Source organism: Pagrus major, chromosome 11, assembly GCF_040436345.1.
Source record: "Pagrus major chromosome 11, Pma_NU_1.0".
In the NCBI taxonomy this organism is placed as follows: Eukaryota; Metazoa; Chordata; class Actinopteri; order Spariformes; family Sparidae; genus Pagrus; species Pagrus major.
Genome location: NC_133225.1, coordinates 19891845 through 19918411, shown reverse-complemented (window position 1 = coordinate 19918411; position 26567 = coordinate 19891845). Strand labels below are relative to the sequence as shown.

The 26567-nt window shown below is 45.3% G+C and overlaps 1 protein-coding gene across 1 annotated transcript in view; it reads right to left on the bottom strand.

Moving 5' to 3' along the window:
- Positions 1-26567, bottom strand: part of LOC141005000 (ephrin type-B receptor 3-like) — a 58536-nt gene that overhangs the window by 11060 nt on the left and 20909 nt on the right. Inside the window, exons 2-10 of the mRNA XM_073476729.1 lie at positions 17303-17367; positions 11906-12578; positions 8189-8344; positions 6885-7220; positions 4359-4483; positions 3570-3732; positions 2983-3091; positions 1326-1390; positions 944-1066 (exon numbers count right to left, since the gene is read on the bottom strand). Coding sequence (XP_073332830.1) covers positions 944-1066; positions 1326-1390; positions 2983-3091; positions 3570-3732; positions 4359-4483; positions 6885-7220; positions 8189-8344; positions 11906-12578; positions 17303-17367 — 1815 coding nt within the window. The remainder of the gene's footprint in view (positions 1-943; positions 1067-1325; positions 1391-2982; positions 3092-3569; positions 3733-4358; positions 4484-6884; positions 7221-8188; positions 8345-11905; positions 12579-17302; positions 17368-26567) is intronic.

Genomic DNA, 26567 nt, shown 5'->3' with positions numbered 1-26567 from the left:
TATTTTACGCCCCATCCAGACGGGATTAATATTTCAGTGGGGTGCAGGAGACCAGTATTAGCCTGCTCCTTAGTGACAGAAATTGCTCTGAAGAACACAACACATTCCCCGGGCTGTAAGATAGCCATAACCAAAATATCCACATGGATTTTCAATAACAACAGTATATCAGAAACCAAATAATGGGGTTGTGTGAAATTATATCACCCCGCAGAACTCAAATGCAAATGACTGCTGAGATTTAAAATTGGGACTGGAAATATAAAATGGGGAACTTCATGACCTAATACATCTAAAAACACAACGAGTCTATCTGCATTGGAAAAAAAAAAGGAAGGCCATCAACCGTGCCAAAAAACAATGGTGCTGTAATTAATACTGGGAGAGATAAGAGAAAAACCACTAACACATGCACTCGCACAGGATTAAAATGTCCCCTAGAGAAATAAACTATGTCTGTATGGGGCTGGCATTGTCCAAATGCTGCTTCCATTAGATCCAAGGAGATTTTAAATCAATTAGAAATTACTGCTGTTTCATTTTTATTTAAACTAAATACATGTCTTTACACAAATTGTCTCTAGTTCCAGGATTGGGCTCTGTTTTTAAGACAAATGATAATCCACCATACAAAAGGTATACAGCTACTCTAAATGCACATGGCGTGGTAAACAATGTGAGGTGCTAGGACTGTGAATCACGCTAACCTAAAGAGGACATACTGTATCTAGTAATGCTTATAAACACAGGAGAGTGGTGGAGACATCTCTAACAATATTGAAAGGGGTTTCTAAGAGGTGACGAGTGTGGGAGAGGAGGGGAGCAAGGAGAGGGCCAGTGATGAATTGAGTGAAAGTACCGCTTGGTGTGAAGTCCTCTAACGGTATGGCCTGGAGGTGACTAGCAGTCTTCCCCCTGTAGCTCAGGAGCTTTGGTGGGTTACCTGCGCCAATGACCTCCTCGATCTTCACGCAGGAGACGTCGATCTCCTTGGCGAATTCGCGCACCGCCTCATTGGGGTCCTCATAGGTGAAGGGGTCAATGTAGACCTTCATTCCCGGCGTTACTATTGGGGATTCAGTGGCAAGAACAGGAAAGTGAATTTATGCCGTAAAACAAAATTTCAGTTTTTGCTATATGAAGTTCTGAAAACACAAGTATAGATCAAAGCGAGATCCTTTCTAATAATTTATTTTTGCACTAGATGGTCAAGCCAGTTCATGTTGTTTGAGCTAGTGGTTGATGATGCTCAGTCATTGCTTGGTTGGTATACAGGGACACTGCTGTTAGAATGAGAATAATGCAATAAGGAGGCGCATCTCAGCAAAGAGACTTACTGTACTGCTGCAGTTTCTCTGTGTACTCCGACTCTGAACCATTTCTCTGCTTTCTGTTGAGAAAGATGAAAAGACAAACTGAGTCACGTGGACACCACACAGCATGGTGCAAATGCTGGGAAGGAACAAAGGCATGAGGGGAAAATAGATCCTTAATAATGTCTGAAGAGATGCAGCCACACTACAGTGTGTCTTGGTGAAGATGTGTTGGTTTTTTTTGCATTGGAGGCGAGGGATACGCTGTAGATAAAGATTGGATCAATGTCTGGTGGTGAAATGATTCATCCTGGGGACTGTAACGAGAGACTAAACAAAAGGATATCATACCATTGTTTGAAAAAGCAAGTGAGAGCCATTCACTCTTGGTGCCACCAAAATGAGCAGTTGAGACAAAAGCAGACTCAAACAGCAAGCTCAGCTATCTCGCCTTCCTTGCCCTACAGACATCACACTGTTCATTTCAATTCAGTCTGCCTCTTATTTCCCTCTTATGGACTCTCTGTTTTTCAGCCATTTCTCCTCTGTCTTTTTTCTCTTTTACCCATGTGTCTCTGTTTCTGTATTCTCATCTTCCTGCATGTGTCCCTTCTGCACCGGAGGGGGGGCACAAAGACGATGACAGAGCGAGGGGGCTGGGTGGTTGAAATTACATGTTAATGTGCTTCCTTTGTTGTCTAACCAGTAACCAGGGCAATAATACCCGATGGTGATTTGCATCTTATTTCAAATTCTAATTCGGTTCCGAAATATGCCGAAGCTCAGTGTTTTGTATTATTACTATTTTTTTCTTCTTCTTCTGTGGCAGTCTGAGCAGCGACTAAGCCAAGACCCTAAGAGAGACACAATGTAGCGGTGTGAAAATAGAAGAGAACGAAGAGGCAGGCGGGAGAAGGAGAGGAGGGGGAGCCAGGGAGATTATTATTCAGTCTAGCGTGACCGATGCCCACGCTTGTCAGCCACTGCCTGAACTAGCTTGTGGAGGGAGCCCAGTGGGCGCCAGTCAGCGGTGGGTGCCAACCTTTCACACACATATATACACACACGTACTGCATTTGCTGCTTGACAAATGAGTGGTATAAGGATAAATGAGTGTGGTTAGACCCAGCTGATGCAGTGTCAGACTTTTTGAAAGGTCTGAGCAGCAGCTCGCATCCTCCCAGTCAATTGGACCCAGCAGACAGGGGCGCATCTGGGTTCTTTGTGGTCGGGCAACCGCACAGTTGATTCTGAGTGCTGGGCCATGAGGGCAGGCCTATCAGGCCCAGCAGCTGCTCCACCACGCTGTGTCCAGCGAGCAAAGTAGCATTTTGGCCAAAGCTGTTTACTACTCACAGATTCAGAAGGCTAATCTGGCATTCAGTGGCCTCACAGGTGGCAGAGCAATCCACTGGGACTGTTGTGGTTTGGAGGACATGCAAACAAAGTTGACATTTGAAGCTATCTCAGTTTTTTTTCATCTTGACGGAAAAACTACTTTCCACAAATGCTTCTTTAAGTCCTCATAGACTAGGCCAGACAAAAGTACATTTGTCGGTGCAGAAGTGTTTCGCCACACTGCCATTAACCATTGCTACCTAAGTTGCTCATGCTCATCTTTCATGCGCTCTGACTTTTTGAGAGCATGGTTAAGGAGTTTTATTCTGACCTGAGGCAGACAATAGCGATGACCACAACTGCAATGATGAAGACCAAGGCGGTGGTGGCTGATCCCACGATGAGTGGCAGCTTCTCTTGCCATGACTTTGGAGGGTCAGCTTTAGGGGCAGAGGAGAGAAAGTGGTTACTTGGAGAACTTGTCACAAACATTCACCCACACTAGCTGCAATCCATTTGTGTAGCTGAAGGCTGTGCCACTCTGTCTGTTCTGTTCTGTAAAGCATGCCCTTGTGTTCTTCAGGCAGTATCAAGCCAAGAAAATAATGTGCAACCAATAAATGCTTTTATGTAGACTATTCAGTTATTTGACTTTGTCTTCTTAATTTGTATAGTGTGGACTAAGAGCGAAGGTGATACCTTGACTGATGAAATGGTAGATTGTCACCTTATCATAAGTCAATTTCTCTACAAGGATTTCACATGAAAAATAGGCCTTGCAGCTTCTGGCTCTTTAAGCTTTTGAGCCTCCATTATGCTCAGAAGCTTATGCACAGCACTATTATAGAGGTACTGCTGCTAAGCCACAAATATCTCAATATATCCCTTGGTAATGAAGTAGGTACAAGGGTAACGTACTTTGCAGGTTGGTGCTGAAGTCGGCCGGGCTGCTGTAACGGCCGTAACCGGCCACAGTTCGGGCACGGACCTGCACCACATAGGGCGTACCAGCCCTGAGGCCTTCAATTCGGGCATTGCTCCGTTGGGCAGTCATGGTATGGGCGATGGCCTCACCCTGATCCTGCAGAGACAAAGACAGTCAGTGATGAAAACAATACCATTCATCACCCCCTTCTGATGCTCTAAACTCCCTGACATGCCTGACCAATCTATCCATACAGACGGCTGAGAAAAATATGGAGACAAGAGCAAGAGAGAGAAATGAAGAGAGACAGATTGAAGCCGGTGTGTTAATCCGACCGGCGAACGACAAGACAACAAACAGAGCTGCTATACACTGAATCCCTTTGTTCTCTCCCAGAGGCAAATCACAGCCCTCTGGGCCCCTGGAAAAAACAGAAACTTTCTAATGCATAGATTGAGAAAGGATGGGGGATATGAGGGAGGGCAAGAGAGAGAGATGGAATTAGGGGTACAGAAAAGGGCAGAGCATAATAGAAATATGGGAAAGGATTGAGAGGAGAGAAAGAAAAAGGAAGACGGGATAGAGGAATGTAAAGAGGGGAATAAGTAGGGGAGGATGATCACACAAGCTAATATTGGAAATGGTGACTTGCCTCACTGCAACCATGTGTTTATCAGCAGAGGCATTGTTTTGCACATTTACAGAAACACAGATGAAACAGAGACCATGCAAGTCAATGAAATTGGATTGAATTAGAGGCGTTGACTTACATTGCTGCTTACCTTCTCATGGTACTTAATCTCATAATCCAGAATGATTCCGTTGGGTTTCTCTGGAGGCAGCCAGGACAGGCTCATGGTGCTCGCCGAGGCCGCCATCAGGTGAACTGTGGGCACTGCAGACGGAGCTGCACAGGGCAAAACAAATAAAGGAAAATCCGCTTTATTTATCGTTTTTCTGTTTTATGTCTTTTCAAGCTCTATGCCCTTTGTGTGTCCACAGAAGCCCAAACACAAAGTCTTAGGCTGTGGGCTTTGTGCAAAGCTTTGGCTAATAGTTAGTATGCAGAACCATTCCCCACTAATGCTCAAATTCTCCCACCCAGAGTCCTCGGGGAGCGAGAGGGGATGTCTAATTCTCCTGTGACAAGAGAATCACATTGCAAAACTGATGGATAAGTCTCTGGTACATGCAGTTCCCCCACCATACACCAACTGTTGGCAAGCTTAGAAACAAGCACACACATACAGATGTCGACTTGTCACACTTTTAACCGCTTGCTGAACTATTGATGCCCTTTTGCTCCAAACTTTAGAGGAAGCCATGTTTTTCTCTGTTTGTAGCCTTCTTTTGTAAGAAATCATAAGCATTATTCACAGCGCGTACATGGTCTGTTACCAAACCAGCAAATGTGTGCACCCTATATAGATTACACCATTTACATAATGGGCACACAATTACACAAATAGACATGCGTGCATTACTCTTCACTCTCACATAAGAGTTTAAAACACACTTGCACTCCACCCACCTGAGCTTTTCATGCTGTGTTCACATATGTCTATTAATGGCCAAGTGTGTGTCTGCCTCCCTGTCTCTCTTTCCTCTTTTCTAAGTTCAGGCTTGTTCTGCACCTCTGACTCACTCACTCCTCCCAGTCTACTCCATTACTTTTGTTTCATAACTTCAACTGTCTATCTCCAGTGATACCTTCTCTTCATAAAGTTCCTTGCTTGTTCCTGTACTCCCACAATTACCTCCGTTCATTTCCCCTGTCCTCTTCAGCTCTTCACTTTCCATCTTCACTTTTCATCACTGTATACCTCCATCTCTGCTCTGTCTCGGTGCTCTTTCTTCCTCGCTTCCTTTAAGCTTTTTAATCCCCAGTTTTTAGTTCTTTGAAGGGGGAGGTCCTTGCATTTCCTTTCTCCCTCTGCTGCCTGTGTTTCGGGCCAGACATCCTTCTGTTTCTCTCTCTCTTCAAACCTGCCTTATTCCCTCCCATGGCAGCCCCATCCGCCCAGTCCCTCCACATCTCTCTTTCTCCCCCAGAAGACAATGCTTCCTAGACAGATCCCCTGGTTACTCCAGCCAGGGGATTAGGGGCCCTCCTCTGGGAGAAGACGTTGCAGTAACCATGGAGGTGGCCTCCAGGGCTTATCACCGCCCTAGTATTTATTTTGCTTCTTAAAAGGTGAATGCACATGCAGGGATGGTCTTGGGACTACACCAGGGGATAATCTGATCACAGTTGATGCTCTGTTGCCCCCTCCTTTCCTTTCACCTCTCTTTATCTGCCCAACTGAGCTCAAGCACCCGAGGATGGACAGTGGTCCCTGTCAGCCCATTGCTGGACCCCTCATAAAACAATAAGGCCTTCACTTGGGGACCTTTGGGTCCTCGATCCACAAACAGAAGGCATTCCTTAAACTTTTAGAAGCAGGAAGACTAGGTTAGAGGTGAGGAGGACAAGGCCATGGAGAGACGACAGAGATGATTTTGAAAGGACCTAGGGATAATCCTTGGTGTTGTCACAGCCTGCAGAAGTTTAACATAGCGACTAAACACATCCAAGGCACAACTTATGAGCCCCAGGAGATCCTCAACAAAGAGACCAACTTAAGAACAGAAGTGTAGAGTAAGCTCAATGGCACTGAGATGTACTGAGTTCATTTAAGGTAACCTGAACCAGCTAAACTAAACTAAAAATTATCTACTGTATCCGTCTACCCACTGACCAACTTGTTCACTTCTCCTATTATTTTAATTCAAAATCATAAACCCTGACATTTAATTTACACGCACATCTTGTTATAAGGACCACATGCAGCTTTTAATTACTACCCTTAGTTATTCTTTATCAGCTGGGATTGAGTCTTCTGAACCAATAAAATTTCATTTCAGCACTGATTGCTATATTGGCCTAGTTACTGTTGTTACTGTGGGCTGGAGGAGCGGTGGGTTGGAAGCAGTGGGCAGCTAGAATACTGAGGGTTCAACACTTTGAATACACACTGCCTCGCTATTGCTATTTGCAGCAGTGTTAGTACAGAGCAGGGTGTGGGCGTGTGAAAAAGGTCCTTTTCTAAGCTCATTCAGAAGAATGTCTTCCTTCTCAATCCCTTTTCAAAGGGAAAATATGTAACGTACTCCTACATGCATACAAGAAATTGATCCCTACTTCTTAAAAACAGAACATACTCTCTGACATTGTCTTTGTGTCTTTCCCCAATCTTTGAAAGTTGGCAGCGCCTACAAGTTCGGGATTGATCTTTGACATGTAGCCACGAGGCTGCAGCTGTACTTACCGGCCTGATTTGTGGTGATGTTCACAGTCGAGAATTGAGGTGTGTAGGGGCTCTTGTTGGACACACCGTTGACCGCCTGGATCTCAAAGCTGTACTGTGTGTGCGCTTGCAGGTTACGGACGGCCACGCGACGCTGGGTCAGACCGAGGTGGCGTGGCGAGATGTCGACGTTGTCGTCACATCGCGAGCACATTCCCCGCTCAGGCAGGCACTTCTTACAGATGACGTTGTAGAAGATGTCGTCACGGCTTCCCAAGTCACGAGGATCGCTCCACTCCAGCACAAGTGAGGTTTCGTTCACAATTGAGATGACATTGCGCGGCGCAGAAGGAACAGCTGTGGAAGGAAGGCAAAGTGTGGATGAGATGAGGAAAATAGGTTTGGAATGAGAATGAATTTAATCTCCATGCACAATAGGTGTAAATAAATTTGCCTTGGTGACAGCACAGAGACATGCTGACAATAGACACAGATTTATATTGCAAAACACAGTTTACATATCATTATACACACAAACATTCATTATTCCATAGCTACTATCAACGCAATTCATGACCCAAGAATTTCCCTTGTGCTGTGGTATTAGTACATTTTTCATGCATTTACAAGACCATTTTTTCCCCACATAACAAGAGACTGTTCTTCCAGCAGTTCTTCAGAAAAAAAAAAGGGGGACAGGAGTTCAAATTTGAATTGCATGCTCATTTCCACTGTGTGTCTGCTTGTGTGTGTGCGCAAAATGCTGGGGGGGACGAACGAGACAAACTATTGGCAGAGCCTTGGCAATTCTTATCCAATTACCGGAGCCTTATCTCTCACTGCACTGTGGGAGAATCAGCCCCCCAACCCAGCAACAGAAAAAAGGATCTTCTTCTCTCTTCAGTAGCGAATGAATTAGCTCCTGCGTATGCGCGTTTGCTCTTAACGAAGGCACTGCTGCAGGAAAAATTCCTCCACTGCCTGTCTGTAAAGGGGTGTCAGCATTGAGAACAGATAGACTTCATGGAGAGGCGGGGGAGGGGTTTGATGATAAAGTTGTGGATAACACTGGCAAAGCAAGCAGAATGTTTGCCAACCATGTGGTGTGATGGGAACGTGCTCCCAGGGGCTTTTATCAGCTGCTGAGGGCACGATTCAAAGAGAGATGGCTACCAATTCATTTGATCACTGTCAGAGTATGAGGTATAAACCTATTTCTGTTTTTTTTACAGGTTTCGTCAAAAGGATGGCAGTAGTAGCATTTCTCTTTTTCACTTTGAAACTTGCAGATGTGATACAGTCAATTAAAAGCAGCCTTTACTTACTGGTGCAGGGGGAGTCTGGAGAATCTGTGTCTGAGCGGTAGTAACCATTTCGACAGGAGCAAACGCTGGACGCCCCTGAGCTGGCACGGCTGTTGGCTGGGCAGGGCAGGCAGAAGCTTTCTCCCTGTTTGGACTTGAAGGTGCCCGGGCTGCAAGCTGATGGCAAAAGAGAAATATGGTTTAGAAAGTGGCTGTGGAGCAGTTGAAGGATTTGAATGCTACATTTTTAGTTTGAACTATTTTTGCTTCATTTATATTAGATCTGTGTGAGTCACATTTTCCAAATGGGCAGTCGGCCACTCTCCTTCTGGAATGAAAATACAAAATTTTACCCTAATCCCTAGCTTTAGCATGCAAGCGTTCACAGCAGGATGTAATGTCTTAACTATAGCGGATAATTTTATGGTCACATTCCCTGCATTTGAAACACTGTTCCAGCTCACTGGTAAAAAAATGACTCAAACGTCTCATTTGATGTGTTTAGCATGTGTTTGTTTATGTACATGTGTGCATGTGCACATGATTTGTTTTTGTTCCCCCCCAACCCCACATGTTCCCCTTTACCCTCACTTACAGAGAGTTCATTTTCAACGAACTGCAATGGAAAGGGAGAGGGGTATTTGAGCAGCATGTAGCTGTTTGCATAAACCCATGCTCACACAAAGAGACTTGTCAACCCAAATTACATACACGACCCTCAGAGTCAAGACGCTGGCATGTTGCTTTCATCTGAATTCAGTCTTTTATGAAATACATATAAACATACACACAGAGAATCAGAGAGGCACACATAACATATGCTGATGTGTACACAAACGTGAGTGTGTGCACCACTGTCCACACACACACACACACACACACACACACACCATCCTGGCCTCAAGTAACTTCAGTGTGCTCAAGAGTAAAGAGGCTTTTCTCAAAAAAAATGTCTGCATCACTCTCTTTAAGATCACTCCCTGTGCAAACCTATGTAGAACTGACCTCAATATAGTTGTACCTAAACTGGTTGTTCATTAGCAAAGCCTAGTTAATCAGATGAAAACACTGCTAGCCTTTGTCAATGCCCTGCCTCCATTTATAGCAGCCGTTTGGACGTTTATAACTCAGGTGATAAGTTGCAGACGAATAGGGAAACACTGACAGCGGCACTGTGATCCAGAACCCTTTGGCAGACTCCATATCTTTGATAAACTGTCTCGTTAAAAGATGAATGAGTTTGCCGCAGTGCTTAATAAAAAAAAAGGCGAGAGCAGGTGAGACAGGCAAAGTTTACAGGGGCCAGTTGATTAGCTGACCCACTAGTGCGTTAGCTCGTCAATGTCAAGGACACGCTGCCGTGTTTGTCCCTCTGAATGATAATTATCACCACAGCTCCTGTGTTTGCTTTTCGCTCCCGGTCGAAAACAACCGAGGTTGGAGGTCAAATCTACAGCAGAGCACTTCCTGCTCCCTGCTGCTTTCTCGTTTCTCAAAGTTCAATATTAGCACAAAACCACCAGTTGACTGCACCGTGTACATTAGCACTGAGTGTATTTGTTCTTCCACCATTAATCAGAGTCATCCACACCACTGGCAAACAGGAAGTACTGCTTGATAAACAGATAAGAAACGACCTCGAGTTTTAGCAGGTGAGAGAACACCTTCTTCAGCTTGCAGTCATGACCCATGCAAGATCATTTAAGTTCATGTAAACTTCAAGCTATTTCTCAACTCGCAAGGGATGACTATTGGTTTTTGAACGAAAGTTCGCCTAACGAAAGATGTCGAGGGAGCATTCTCATTAAAAGTAGCTTTTTTTTTCAGGAAAGGGCTGAAAGTGCTGATCAATCACTTCCAGTGAGTAAAGGGGTCATCCTCTTACTTTTATCCATTTTCCCCTCAGAGGAAACAACTAAAGAATGAGGAAGAAAGAGAGACAAGGGGCGAGAGAAAAGGGGAGGGAGAGGTGGAAGAGGTGGAGGCATAGAAAATGCTAATCCTGCAGGCACTTTTTCCCCCCTCTTCCCCACTCCCCTGTGTCTTATCCTCTCATGCAGAACATAGAGCTTAAGGAACTGATTAGAATGTATGCTGAAATTGGAAAGTGTGGAGCATGAAGAAAAAAAGTAAAGAATATCGGGGCGGAAAAATGTGCAGCAAACGAGTGGAAAGGCAAAAAAAAAGGGGGGGGGGCTCATCGATTAATATTAATGCAGACACCCTTACTGTAACACTGGTGGGGTATTAATGAGAGCAACGGCCTTCAGATTCAGGAGGAGAATGAGAGGTAGTGCAGAGGAGGGGAGCTGGAGGAGATGCTGCGTGTTGGAATTAGGACGGAAAAGCAGAGAAAAAGGAAGAGTCATGGCAAATAGATGAGTATGGAGTGGACCTGAGGAGAGGCGATGTGGGAAGACAAGAGGAAGAAGAAACAGAAAGGGAGATTTATCCCTTGTGGTTCCCAGCGAAGCTTGATTAGAGAACATTTTATCAGGGCCCGGTCACCAGGGCTTTAACCTTGAGCTGCCAGGAACAAACAAATGAGTTTCTAACCACACACGCACACACCATGCTTTAGATTTACAATGGCCTCTCACACACATAACATACACACTGCCCTTCTAAAGTTGAGCACACATTGAATATTTAAGGGCTACCAGAAGCTGCCAGTCTAAAGTACTCGCTTACTCTCCTGATCACCAGTACGGGTGAACAAAAGGTATGAACGAGCCCAGCCAAGCGAGGATAACTGGCGAACCATACATAAACTGTTCATGCACAGACACCTCAAACTCTATCCTACTGATCAATAACCCTGCCAGCTTCGCTCTCTCTCTCTCTCTCTCTCTCTCTCTCTCTTTCTCTCTCTGTAGTCTCCATTTGACCCACGCATCCTAAGCCTAATTTTACGCCCCCGTACCCCTCAACACACACACACATTTTCCATTTATCCTCCCCTCTCCTCCCGCTGTCACCTGCACTCCATTTTAGCCGAGACCTTGCTGTTTAAATTCACCTTGCTCTCAACCTCTGTGAACCCGTCATGTTTTCCATCAGACCTGAAACCATCACAGAGCCTCCCAGCTCTAGGAGACGGACAGCCTCTCCCGCATTTCCATTTATTCAGCGAGCAGCTGCCAGGCAAAAGTGAGGTCAGAGAAGTGAACAGCCGCCCGCTGGCATTATCATTGAGTGTGTGTTATTCTACCTTGGATTAATGTGTCAAAGAATACAAGGCAAATAAATGGCTCATAATAACATGGCAGCTGGGCAATCTAGTGATAGAGGCAGTAACCTGTGGCCGACACAATACCCAGTCAATCTCGCCAACAATCAGTGTGTGTCCATGTCCAGACGAATCGTCCTTCAGCAAGACTCTGACCCCTTTCTACTCACTCATTGTAATTCACTCAGCATAGAACCATCAGATACTCTGTGCCTAAAATGCAAATGCAACTTTTCGCAGCAGAAATAATGTGATACATTATTGATCGCCATAGGGAAATCCCCCCCAACCCAGCCGTCATCTTCCAGGAAGGTAAGACTGTGGATTAAGCTACAAAATAACTCGCTGCTCTGTTTGTAAAAAATCACTGACTTGCTCAGGCCAACACAGGGCTTAAACCTTGCGTACACTATTCAAGTATGTCTCTCTAACCTTCTAGATTAAAGATCACAAACACTGAGTAATAAAGTCCAGGACTGACCTGAAATATCTGTTGTGAAAACACTCACCTTGACATTGGGTTTCTTTCATGGCTGGTTCAAAACCGGCCGAGCAGGTGCAGGCTCCTACAGGAACCATCCACTCGCCATCCCCATTGCAATAAAGCTTCAGTGGCACGGACACCTCCAGGGCGTTGGGGACACAAGTTCCTGGCGCAATGACCAAGGAAGTTGCCTCAGCCCCAGTTGCCGTCTCTGGGAAAACGGCAAAGTTGGCAATGGTGGTGGAGCACTTTTTATAAAAGACCCTAACTGAGATGAGCGACATGCAAGCGCCAAGGTCCTGGAAGGCCAAGTAGAACCCAGCTTTGGACAACGGCCCGAAACTTCGGACTTTTGTGTTTACCCGTCCAGACTCAAGCATGGAAAAGCTCTCATCTGGGGCGATAGTGTCCACCTTCACGTAAGGGTTCTCCATCCAGAAAGGGCTGGTGGCTGTGGCTGAGTCTGAGTCGGACTCGTAGTAGAAGAGGTTGAAGGTCTCTTTGCAGGATCCTGGGATGTTAGGAATGCTGTTGCAATCGCGCACTGTGAATTTCATCTCCACATATACACGCAGCACGTCCTTTCGTGGGATGAAGTCACTGCGTAGCCAGTTATTCTGGTTGAGCTCACGGACATTGCAGACTTGGTACGTCCTGATGGGGTTCATGGCGTCATCGTAGCCGCTCACCTCTTCCCACTGAAAGGTGAGTAGAAGAGAAACATAAACCGGTTAGAGGCTGTAAATGTTTGTTGATAACTTTGACAGATACTACATTGCACCTTGCTACATTCAGTCACTTTGCATGATGAAGAAAGAATGAAAAAAAAAGGGCAGAGGTTAAGACCTAGAGAGAAAGAAGCATGGGTGTTTTTTTCATTGCTTGTGGGGTGTTTTCAATTACATTCCCTTGCCTTTGCCATGCTACGCCTTTCATCACTGGTTAGTGTAGCGAAAAGCCAGGGACAAGGACTGCAGATTCATCACAATTACAGCAACCTGTCACCTCCTCGCCACCAGAGCCACCACAGCATGTTTACCTCATATCTGTTTGGGAGTAGCAGCCACATTGCTTCACAACCAATTACGCTTCAATTACAGAGCAATGATCGCAACGTCCTCTAATAAAGACGGGGAAAAGGCGTCGGTTAACCTTCATGCTTTTCTGTTTTTACACTCCTCTACATCTTTCAATGCTACTACGGTACCCAGGGGGTGAATTACTCTGGATAAAATGGGATTAAATTTTCTAAACTTTGATTACCAGCTTCATTAAGTGAGCGCAAGCAAACTAGACTGAAAGCTTTGCTGCGAGACACTGTAATCTAATGCATTTTTCAATCTCGAATGAGGACACCGCGATTAAATCATTTTACTTCAAATAGCGATTCCTGTGTGTATAATATATCTTTGTGCGTGCGAGTGTGTGCTGAGGGATCTGCTCCCCTTTTCCTATCAGACAAAACTGAGTGCATTTATTTTGTAGCTAATCCAAGGCCTGGCAAGTTTATTTGCATAGCACCTTTCAAATTCAAAGGCAATTCAAAGTGTTTTGCATAAGGCATGGCAATGCATTAAATCATTTAAAAGACAATGAGGAGGGAAATTAAACAGAACTTACAAAAAGTAGACAAAGGAATAAGAGTCTGTACTTCTTTGCATGGCTGTTTTTGGACTTGCTACCTAAATCCATGAGCTTGAACCTGTGACCTTCTGATTACAGGATGGTCTTTCACATCACTCACCCCCTCCTGCCAATTTAAATGCCAAGACACATCCATAATAAAATTAAATGTCTATGGTTGCACTCCCGGGACCGAAGTTTGCGGCAGAACATTTGACTGTCTCGAAACTCTGGCATAAAGGCACCAATTTGTTCTCCAGAGCCAGTTGTTTCCATTTGAGCTGTGAGCATCTTAATTAAGGCTGTGATATGGATGTGGTGGAGACAAGGCAATTCATCCAAGACCCTGGAGGCCATGAGGCAGAGAGGGAGAATGGGCGTAGCTCGGCCGTGGCATTAAAACGATGGCCTGACGAGAGCGGGAGAGAAGGAAGCGACCAGAGGGAAATCGATAATCGCCAGCCAGGTCAATGAGACGGCTAAAAGCATGAAGTGTCAATGGGTATTTAGTTTAGTGTAATAAATCACCCACTGCAAAAGAGCAATGCAGCCAAGTGTTTGTGGGTGGGTGTGTGTGTGTGTGTATGAGGTTGTGTGTGTTTGCTTAAATGTGTGAGTCTTTCTGCCTGAGTGTGTTCTCAATTTGTTTCAGTATATGTGTGTTGGTGTGTGTCTCTGTTTTGGTATGCGTGTGTTTAGAGAGAGGTCATCCCCCCCGAGACACGCACCAGCGGCCAAACACTCTGAGCGCCTGCTTACCAAGCCTGAATGAATTAAGTAGGTCATGTGAAAAAGGGTCAAGTTTCTCGGCATCGATTTCCAACAAGATGAATCGTTATGCAAGATTTGCGATCCACTCCGTTTTCTCTTCGTCCTTTCCAATCAAAGCTCTACATTTTACTTTCAGATGACAATGAACAATGGTCTCTGTGACGCACGATCGCCCAACTTGAAGGTCCAAAGCGCTGCTGGAAAAATATGTTTTTGCAACATTTTGGCAAAACTACTAATGTGAGTATAGAGTAAGAAAGCAGGTTATGCTGAAGGAGGTCTTGAAGATTTCAATACTTCTTTTTCATTCTTCAGGCTTGAATTTATGGTGAACATTAGCAATCCTGATGCCAACTTTAACCTCTTTCACACTGAGCGACTAACATCTGGCTTTTCTCCTCAGTGGGAAAGGGTACAACCTGCATTCAGCCCTCGGTCAAATGACTCTGCAGTAGTCATGAGTATCTGTCAGTTTCAGCTCTGATTGGCAGTGATGGGAACATGACACCCAGATGGACACGCTTATTTGCGCCCCTTTCTGGCACGATGCTATGATATGCGTCTGTCATCTCGGCCACAAATCAGTCAGTGTTTAGTTTGAAAGGGAGATGAAGTAAAGGACATAAAAAAGAGGACGACCATAACATTGTGACTGGCCTCCATGTTGCTTTCTACTGTATGTTTTTCAGTGTGTCTGTGATCAATCAGTTGCCTATTTTTGAACCCCTACATGCTAACTTTGGTGTAAAAAGGTATTAGATGGACTAGTATTATTACTTTAACTGAAATGCGGCTCTAACAGGCTCAGTGCTGGCAATTAGTTTGCTTTTACTTGTCTGTTTGTTGTTAGTATGAATAAGCTCCCCAAGGCTTACTTTAAGGACATTTTAGCTTGTTCATAACATGTTTTAGCATGCAGGGGGTCTGTGAAGCAGGCAGTGAGACACTAACAATGGTTATTATCTCCACAAGCTGACTAACTTTGTATATTGTTACCAGTGTAAGGTTATGGAAAACCCTGTGGGTGTCATTCCATGTCTGAGAGGAGCCCTGCTATAAAGTGGAATTCCCCCTCCATCACCCATCTGGTTTGGAAGATAAATGATATGGTATATGGGCAAAAAAACACAAAATAGCGGGAGATGTAGAGAAAATTGGAAATCTAAGCAAGAAGACAAGTGCAGCCTGTGATAGGTGTTGACATGCACACAGACACACACACACCTGAATACAGACATGCTACGGGCCATACAGACAAATGGAGACAGTGTGACTGAGAAATCCACATACCACAGTACACTAAGAACACGCACACACACAACATGGTGTGTGAAGGCCTATATCAATAATTGAACCAGCTCTTACAGAAATGAAATTCACAAATGGCTTTCACACCTAGCTTTTACACCGAGAGTGGTGTCATTAATAGTGGCACCTATACGCCGATTGTCTCTGGGTTCATTGTCACAAATAGACACAGCTTATGTTCCCTGTTTGTAGCTGTATGTCTGCTGCTTTATCTGTATGTGTTGTGCAAGACAGAGATGCTGTGACTCAGACTTGGCTGGACAGCATCCCGGGGAGAGAGTGCGGAGTCTGTTTTGGAGTGGGTTTATTTCAAAGATTTTTTTTCTTAGAAATTGATTTTTTTTCTCTCTCCCTCATATGCCGTCTGCCTCTATCTGTATGGACTGGATTTTTACTTAATCTCAGTCTCACCGCTCTCCCCTTTCCTCCTAGCCTCTCTCAGTATTTTTTCTTTGTTTGTCCTCTCAGCCACTGTATCCGTTCCTCTTAAACGCTCATTACCCGTAACCAAAACGAGCTGCGAGGACCCCAAAAGCATAGAAACAAACACACGGATGATACATTGTGCATAAAGACAAAAAGAAGTCAACAGAGAGGATTGACTTTTTTGTGTGAGAGAAAAATAAAAGGAGGAGAAACATAAAGGGTGGAGAGATAACTCCGGGACAACCACCGTCTGTGGCACATTCTGCTGCAAAACATGAAACAAAAAGGCAGTGGAGAAACTCATTTCCAGGCTTTGGGGTGGTAATGTGGGAAATCTGGAGTGCAAATGGCTCTCCACTGTATGTATACATCTTGAAAAGGAGCATCTGTTGAGGGTTTTGCTTGGAAAAGGAACGGGGAGGCGTTTTTTTTTTGGTTCCTGTGCCATTCTGCACGGGGCCGGTGGGAGCATCGCTGCCGTATTGTCGCTTAATGAGGAGGGGGGGGGAGAGGGAGGCGAAGGAAGATGGACGGATGGGAGGAGGGCACGAAAGGCTGTGAAGGGGGTTTTTCCCTCCTGATTGTTGCGGCTGAGGTGGCTACTGTGTCTGGCTTCATTAGTGCTTAGTTACTTGGAAGTAAAAGGAAGGTGGAGAATACCAAGGGTGGGCGACTTCCAACAGCTGGGGTGGAATCTCCCTGCAAAAAAACAAAATATAAAAAAAATGGGGGCCCCGACTTTCAAAACACAAGGGCCAAGTCAGAGGGCCACACAAAGGCGATGGGAGGAGTGCCGGGGGTCTTTGAAGTATCGCTGAGGAGGGGTCAAGACTCTTTCTGCTCCTCTTTAGGCCTTTGTGGAGACCACATGGGAAAGCAAGACGAGGCTGTCACTTGCACTTTGTGTGTGGTAGATTTGGATGCCTGGGCGTGCAACGGGTCACGGCCAAGAAATATTTCAGCGTTTAAGAGGTTAGTTCATGAGGAAGCTGGCGTTTTTCACATGTTTTAAGTGCAGTGAGGCAAAAGGAAGGGAACATCTGTGACTGGGCGGGTCGGTGAAATTGGATTGCAGTGTATCTTTTTCTGCTCACTAAGAGGCGCATCCTGTTGAACCCTAAAACATATCCTGCTGAGTGATTTGCTGATGAAAGTGCCGAGGAATCTCTGACTTCCGAGAGTCATGCAGTTATTTTGGGTGCACAATTATCTCTTCTATGTCTGTATCTCTATTAATGAATCAGTCGTACTCCACAAAAGACAGGCAAACACACACACTGCTCGGTAAACTCACCCCGGTCTCAGGGTGGGCAGTCCAGGCTAATTCTGTCGTGGCCCACTTCGTGTCCATCAGCGTCTCTGTAAACACAAGCAGAAAGAAAACAACCAGGTCAGACAAAGAGGGACGGAGGAGATCAATAGAAAACTTTCAATAGCTTTACAACAGTGTCATAAAACTTGTTCTGTGGACGAGATAAGACGCATTGACCAAATTTGTTCTCAGATAACAGGGTGAATTACTCAGCGACAGAAAGCGCGGGCTCTGAGCGATATTAGATTCAATTAGACAAAGGCGTACTGTATGCCCGCATGTGACAGGAAGACCGGGAGACAGCGGGAGAGCGAGACAGAGATCTAGGTGGGTGATCTGTGAGGTATTGTGTGACATTTTATTGCAGCCTCCTTGTCTGGCTAATTAGTCTCAATTAGACGTTTGCTTTTATACAGGGGAAAGGAAACAACGGCGGGTCTCACTGAGAAAACAGTTCCGCTTCCCACAGGGCGCTGCGAGACACTCACACACACTTGATAAGTAACAGGTTGTAAAACTCCACAAGATATATAACCCAACAGAAGGCTTGAATGGAGAGCGGGTTATAAAGTGAGGGGTCACAAAAGAGGAGCTCTTGGGCAGAACGGAGGTCAATACACTTCAATTGGATTCACTTTCTGTCAATACTTCAAGTTTGCCTTCCTTTAACGCCTGTCTCTCGACGCACACATGCACACAAAAACCCTTTCCTCCTCGCCACTTTCCACTCTCTTGTTTCTACTGTGAGATGCCGGCTTTGAGCAGGGGAAAGAGGACTATAAATGTCGAATCTTTTACTACCTGGCGCTCAGGGCGCAGTATGCAGCCACCGTTATTATCTCAACCGCTGTGCTGTTCTACAAGATAGTAAAAGATGATGAAACGGTAGTGTGAGAAAGGGAGCCTGCACTGTCCCCGGTCATGGAAGGAAGTGTGAGATGTTCAGGTGCAGGAGAGGAACCTGAAGATGTCTGACTTTGCTACTCTGCCACCATCTCTGAGGTTCTCCCTCTTTCATCCTTTGAAAAAAAACTCAGCCGGTAAGCTGGGACCTGGGAGCAAAATAAAAGAGTAAGCTCTAGGATTTCACCATCCTTTCTCCAAATACCTGCTGCCATCACCGCTGCATTCAAGAGCACCAGCAGTGACAAATGCAAACACCCTCGAACTCTAAGACCTGTTGTGAATTATGTCTGGCTCTGTAGAGAGGACATGCTCCTGCAGCTGGGAATTCCCATTGAATTCCACCCCCTCACGCTTTGAGTGACACCGTCTCTGACATGTGTACGTGCCTACATGACTTCCAAAAAGGTTCCTGCCTCCCTGCGCAAAAAAAACAATCAAATTTCAAATGTAGCTTCGGCTTGTTGGCCTCAGGCAAAATGGTCTGGAAGTGTCACTGTTCAGAGAACTGTCTCTCAGCTCGCAAACCTTTGTCACAAACACTCCTTTCCTTTTCTCTCCTGTCAGCCAACAATATTTTCTGTGTTCTGATAGCGGAAGTGCTTTAAAATGGATCATGAATGCAGTCTGCTTTTGCAAAGAGCTCTTTTTTTTTATAACCAGATGCAATGAGCACATTTGTCACTTGAGCAAATAAGGGCCTACCAGTGTTTTCATCTCAGAAACTGTGTCAGTGCACATTAGCTGCGGGACTTCCCCTGACTCACACCGTGACAGTTTGTGATTTGGGAAATGTTACCTACAGCTATGCAGTGAGGTAAAGCCGGTGCGGTGGAAATGATACACCCCTGCTGCTTGGTGTTTATTGTTATGACTGGGCCTTGTGTATGGTACATTGGCTTGTCATTAGAGCTGACCTTGCTGAAAATGACAACACGTTGAAACACAATGACAGACCGGGAGAGTCAAAGAGGGAAGAGGAGATGAGAGAGAATGAACCAGAGCATAAAGAGCGATATGCAAAACACACACACATACACACACACACACACACCCAGCTGTGCAGCCTGACTCAGTGGTTTAGGCAGTTGGTCATTCGGTAGTGCATGTGCAGCAGTAACCCTTCCCTTCTCGATGCATCTGCATTGTTTAACCTCAGTGCTTGTGTGTGTGCGTGTGTGTGTGGATGTGTTTATGTGCGTATGTGTGTAGGAAAGGTAATTGTGTGTGCGTGTTTGGTGCAAAGCCCTGCATTGTGCCCAAAGTGGAGCACCAATCCTGAGTCAATGGGCCAGAGCAAAAGCACTGAATGACCCCGACCTAACCCGGCCGCTCCCTCTCCCTCAGTGTGTGCATGTGGTTGGCTATTATATGCTCATTTGTCTATGCACACCATGTTTGTGTGTGTGTGTGTGTGTGTGTGTGTGTGTGTGTGTGTGTGTGTGTGTGTGAATAACACACCCGACAACGGAAGCACACTGCACTTTTCATGACCGTACAGCAAATTCAGACACCTGCACAGTCACAGAAAAAACACACTAAACAAAGCAAACCGTAAAATACGCACAACGCAACCATTTTAATGCACCAAACCAACAAACTTGTGCTTTCCGGATGATACAGGATGAGAGAGGGGCAGGGTAAGCCACATTAATAAAGAGAAAGGTGTTTTTTTTTTTAAAGCCTTTAAGACCATGCTGGCAGCTTGCCTAATGGGCCCAGGCGAGAGAGAGAAAAAAGAAGAATAGGCGGAAAAGAAAACCAGAAGGACGAGTTGAGGGAGAAGCAACCACCTTGTGAGTATAAGACCCTCCTCTGTACACACAAAGTTTGTTTGCCTTTAAGCTTCATACGTTTCACTTCACGCTTACGTGTAAAACGAGAGGAGGGACCGGTTGTAGGTTGGAGCGGGGGAAAAAAAGAGCAAACAGAGGAAATCAGGCAAATGAAGATGCAAATTTACTGCAATAAAGCACAGAGAGCGAGAGTGAAGCATGCAGATGTGGGAGGGAGCACTGGATCAGGAGACACAGATGCACCGGGCTGTTTAATCCATCTTCCTCGCATGCACTCTCACTTTTTTCTCATCCATTTTCAATCTCTTTCTCATCATCCCTGTGAAATGATGGCTCCAATTCCCCATTGTTTCCCCATCTCCATCTCTTTCTCATCCTCTACCCCCTTTTTATCACGCACTTCCTCTAACTACTCGCTCTCTCCGCTGGGAAGCCATACATTTGACCTCTTTTCTCTTGCCATTTTGCTCTTTCTCTTCCCCCCTCGTTTTTCTTGCTGATTTCTATATCTGTACTTGTGTTTTCACGCTGCGCCGTGATGGATGTGACGTGCGGTGTACGGGGGAATGTTTTTCAACCTCCTACCGCTTCCCAAGACTATTCAATTAGCGAGTCACTGTTTGAATAACTTGAGGATCGCTTTAGTAAAAGTGTTATTTATGATAGAGGTCAAATGCACCTGGGATTAGCATAACAAACGTGGGGAATAAATGGCAGTGACATTTGTTTTCTCTGCGAACTGATTGTGTGAGAACATTTGCAGGAATACCAAACAGGCTTGGAGAGATCTCAGGCAAATACACGCACATACACACACGCAAAGCCAACCCCTTCACTCTAATCCTGTAATGACAGGGCAGGCCTAATAACAGGGGAGGGCACTGGAGCATTCGTCCCTATGGCCGCATCCAACACACACTCACGCTTCACACGCACAAACACACACACACAGCACCCAGAGTTGCAAGCCTCTTAAAATATTTCTTTGTTCAAACAAGCAGACTTCTTAAAAGAGAGAAAAAAGAGAAGGATAGAAAGAGGAAAAGGGGAAGAAAGGCTATTATTGAGAGAGAGGAATGTGCAGTCGTTTCACAGGGGCTAAGTCTCCAGGACGCAGGGAGCAGACAGGTGAGGGATTTAGCTTGGATCTCGCCGCGACTACTTTGAGCTTTTTAGCATGCTCGTCTTTGTCAGCGTGACCCCGTCAGATGACAACTGAAAGATAGCTGAGGCAAACCCTGGGAGGGGGGGTGGGATGGCTAAAAGATATGTCTCGACACCCGTGGAGGTATGGGCGTTACAGAAATGTTTGAAATGTTAACCAAAAGCTTTTTGTCTGCGCAATAGCTTCCTGTTAGCTTGATTTCCTGCTATGAGCTTCTCCTCATGCTAGCGCTAACTGCTGCCTTATTGAAACATGATGACAGCAGGATTTTGTTTTCAGCTCGAAAAAGTTTAAAAAAAAAAAAAAAAAAAAGAACTTCAAACCCCTTAATGACTCCTTCCCCTAAATCCTTCCCTTCAGGCTTCTCCACTAGTTAATTATCTTCTCCCCACCTCCTCTCCGAGCTGCTTTTGTTGTGCTCCTCTACAGTCAAACAGACCAAGCACATGGCAACCTGGCATGGGGTAGCCACTCCATTAAAATACTATGCCGCCTGGTTGCCAAACACTTGAGCCTCTGTTTAGCCACAGAAACACTGAAATGTGTCAACATTGAGAGCGAGGACCCCACGCTCAACTTATTAGCGCTATTAGCCTGATTGCTTTGTGCGCTATCTTTGTTGCCTCGGCTTTTGTCACGAGGCAGAGAAAGAGGAAGAGAGATGCGGAAAAAGAGAGCAGGAGGAGAGATGCTATTCAAATTCAAATGGTCCGGGCAGCCTTTTTGCCTTTGTGCGGGGCCAGAGTGCGATGATTAGGAGAAGTCCCCTCCATTTTATGGCGAGACCTCCCCTTCAGCACCCACACACACACACACACTCACAGTCACGGTAATTGGTTGCTGCGACATGGACAGGCCAAGGAGGTGATTCCTCTGTGGAATTCCTGAACGGACTCGCCTCCTGGGACAAACCCAACCTCCCCCTTCCCCAACAGCACACACACACACACACACACACATGCACACACACATACTTCACCCTGCAACCACTCACTGTCAGTCATCCCACAATGGCTGTCACACAAGAGGTTTGTCCTGTGTGTGTGCTTACAGGGTTACGCCGTCGATGCCTAGGAAATAAGCTCCCTTTCTACCTCTCTCTCCTCGCCTCTGATTTTTTTTTCTCCCTCTCCCACTAACTTTTTGTATCATCTCTCCCCATGGGGGAGTCTAATGAACGCAAGTCTTAACCCTCTGCATTTGCCGCCGGGCCCCTGCCCTCAATTATTTTCCCCTCGTCAAAAGATACCTTGGGGCTGAATACTGTTTGGGTTGTAACAGTGTGCCCCTTTTTTTTTGTCTGTCTCCCTGCTTGGCCCATCTTGTCTGAGGAGGCAATTTCTGGCAAGCAGCTCCTACCCGATGACACTCACTTTGTGATAAATAAACAAAAACAAATGCAACCATGTTTCTCTCTGTCAGAGGCTTTGAGGTAGCAGAGCGGAGGAGCAGAAATGGAAAAAGAAAGGGCTTTGATCGCGGAAACGAGGACATTGTGAGCGTGTGCAGCTGCTTTTTGAAATTACATATATGTGGCTGTGTGTGTGTGTGTGTTTGAGAGAGAGAGAGCGTGTGTGTGTGTGTGTGTGTGTGTGTTTGAGAGAGAGAGCGTGTGGGTGTGTGTGTGTGCTGCAAGCAAGTGGTGTATTGCCTTTTTCAAGGGCTCATGAAGTCTAGTTCAGTTCCTGTACTGCTGATGGAATGGGCCTCTTTGTCTTAACCCCCTCCCTCTTTTCTCCCCCTCCCTCTCTCTCCCCCTCCCTCTCTCTCTCTCCTTCTCTCACTAACTCCCCTAATTACAAAGCACAGAGGATCTGACGAACAGGTAGCCCTCAGGGCAGCTGTCTACAAAACCAGGTGTGCCTGTGTGTGTGTGTGTGTGAATACATGTGCGTCAGCGTGTGTGTGTTTGACCAAGTGTGTGTATTTTGTGTGCACATTCAGCCTTTTAAAAACGGCGTCATGCTCTGTAGGTATGACTGATCGTACGTGTGACTGAGTGGTTGAGACTGGAGCGTCTGCTCTCTTGACTGTGTTGTCATTGTGGCTTTCACCCACGTACCTCTCTGGATTAGTCACTTTAATGATATTCACTTACCAATCGAAGCTTATCTAATTGTTTCACTGGAAGTTAGTCACTATTAACTATATTTTCTGAATGAATTTAATGGAAATGCTGAAAACTGAGCAGCCATGAACAACAGGTCCCCCGAACTCCTTTTCTATGTGTGTAAATGTGCACATTCTCTTCCTCTACTTCCTAGTTAACCACCCAACCCCTCACCCTGCCCGAGACCCGGGCCTTCACAGCTGTCTGCATTGTCCCACGGGTTCATTGAATGGCTCTGTGTTCGGTTGCTATTGAACAAGTCACAGGCCCTTCATCAACAGCACAGACAACATAGCACATACACGCACAAACACACACATTCACAGCTGGGGGTGAGCCATTAGCACTTGTTTTATTGGCTACTTGCTCTCTGACACAAGCACCTTAGATTACCCTCAAAATCAAATTCTGGATAAGTTCGATGGGAACCCTCGATAGTGTAAGTGTGAGCATTTCACCAGGAGAGCCATCTCTTGTCCTGTTAGCGTACCTCTGTTCAATCTGTTTTGTGTTTGCTTGTAAATGAAAATCCTGATGTAATTAAAGCGCAGCAGATGCAGTTTCACTTACAGCTGACTGACGTGTTTTCAGCTGAACACTTAAGCTAGCTTTGAACCTGCAACCTTTCAGTTACCGCTTCACTTCCCAGGCTGTGAGAGCTGCACTTAACATTTTGATCTCTGACGGGAATGCGAAAGCTTTTGTTCACCGTCCATAACATTCCACATTTATCTTTATGTCTCTCCCTGCCTCTTTTTACACAACATGTACACAGCTATCTTCACGTGCATGTGCTGTTTCCACAAAGCTGCTGATGTTGACTGTTCTGACTTAATAACAGAGTTCTGGGCCTTTGCCTGAGAAGACCTAACCACCTTTGATTTTTTTTTTTTTTTAACGATGCCTCCCTGCGTGACGTGAGGTTTACAGGTTTCATTCCCCACAGAAATACTCCTCTGTAGGAGTCATCCCAGACCCCGCTGATTTACGACACTGAGATGTTTGGCCTTGTCATACAAGATCTAATTAAGGCTGCCGGTGCTTTAACTCAGCTATAACTGGAAACCAAGCGTGGAGCCACAATATTTGATCCTGACATCATCTGAAATGGAAATATAACTCCCACATTAACAGGAAATGATGATGATGATGATAAGTCGGAGTTTACGAAGTATTAATCTACCAAGTATTGTTTCATTACAGCAACAATTTTATAAAGTTCGGTGTCACATTTACCACTTACTTTTCATTTTGGGAAGGCATGTTCCCCATTTGCAAATGATTACGTTGAGGGCATCGGGTCTGGCTGTGTTTAACCACCACCAGGAAACAGGCACAGAACCAGATTTCTGTCGAGACACGCAATGTTTACATCACCTAACTTGGAAACTATTGCCTCAACCTTTTGCCGTAAATTAGACGATTTCTCACATACAACCCTTCTTGGAAATTCTCCACACCTCTCCCCCTCTCTTTGTATTTTACAACATTTCATAATTCAGTCTGGGTTTTGATTTTTTTTTTCTCCCTTCAATAAAATGTGACATCTTAAGCTAACAGTAAACACTGTTTAAGAATAACACCCGAGCCATGAATTAGATTGCTGAATCTGTGACTTGTACAGCGTGTGCCCCTGCGTGAGACTGCCTAGATGCCATCATCTGATTTTCTGGCAAATGACTCAGCCAACTGCGACTGAAAAATGCAAACAAGCGAGCAAGGAGCAGGTTTGCGTTTGCCCCAAGGATCTGCATATGGAAATGCGGATCTCCTTGTCTAGTTTTGTGGGTTTATTGTGCGTGTGTGTATGCTTGTATTAGTCAGAGTGAGAAAGGAAGCGAGAAAGAGCAATTTGGCTGTCTGTTTGTGTGTGTGATAGAGTGTGTGCGTGCGTGACACCACGGCTGTTGATTTCATTCCGTCTCACCTCCCGCTCCTTCGGCAATACCTGGAATACGATTCATATTTTAAACACAATATACTGCAACTGCAACCTCAGCATGCTGGAACTGATTTACTAGTCTGCCGCGCAGATGAAAGGCAGACAAACACACCGCACGTGAACACACGTAGGTGCACATTTAACTTCTGTGTCTTCAACTTCTGTGAAAATACTTGTTTGACACATGCGAAAATAAGAAGCAAGGCAACACGCCTCCTCACATCAGCTCCACCATTACCTTGCTTTCAACCACACATACATGTATTTATAACACGCCCTGTAAAAACTGCACTCTCCGTCTTTTATTCAGGCAGCAACTCCCTTTGTATGTGGGGGGGTTCAAAGCCTTGCTCGAGGGCACTTCAGCAGAGGGAGGGTAAAGAACATCACACCGTGGTGTTTTGCAGTTATAAAACAAATAGGCCATTATGTATCAAATATTCTCTTGACCTTTTACTATTTTAGATCCCTTCGATCAACGCAACCGGCGCGGAGCAAGTGCTCAGCCAGCGTGATGGAAAATATTCTTTCACATCTTCTCAAACAGATACACGGCTCTTTATCCATCCGTCTCTTATTCCATGTACTTTGGCATGTACTTAAAGCTTGTTAGTGATGTTCAACAATCACCTCATTATACGTTCATCTACAAAGACAGAGGCATATAAAAGGGGGGCGGAGGAGCAATTCCCACGATGAGATAAAGTGGTGCGGATATTCTTTGATTCGCTGCTTTGACTGGCCAAAGCTGCGGACGGCTCAGATGGCTCCTCGTGGATGTGGCTAATGAACAAACACGGCGCTGCGTGGCTCGCAAACCTGATAAGGATCATTTGAGGTAGCGCAGACGCTAATAAATATGAAGTGGCTGAAAGGTCAAACAAGAAGGGGGAAAGATTAGAACAAATCTGTGATTTAATTAGTGTTGAAATGAGCTTCACTCTTACTCAACAGTCTCCTTTGAATGATTCTCCAAAAACTCTGATTAAATTGAATCAAAGTGAAGAATCTATCTATCTATCTAGCATTTATTCTGGGAACACAGCATCCCAGCATTATGTTAATCTGTGCCTGTGTGTGTGTCTGTGAGCAGAAATTCACCTGGCGCCTCTGCCTCTCTCAGGGATTTTGGGTATTAGTGGTGCAGGCTAACATTGTGACAGGTGACTGTCAGGACTCACTAACCTCCATCCAGGTCACATTGAGCATATCAAGTATGCTAGTGGGGTTTTGGCAGCCAGCAATCTGCCCTTATACTTTCCCTTCACTGACCCACACTCCCTGTCACATTTCTACAGGTTCTGTATGTCCTTTTATGAGAGCAAGGACTG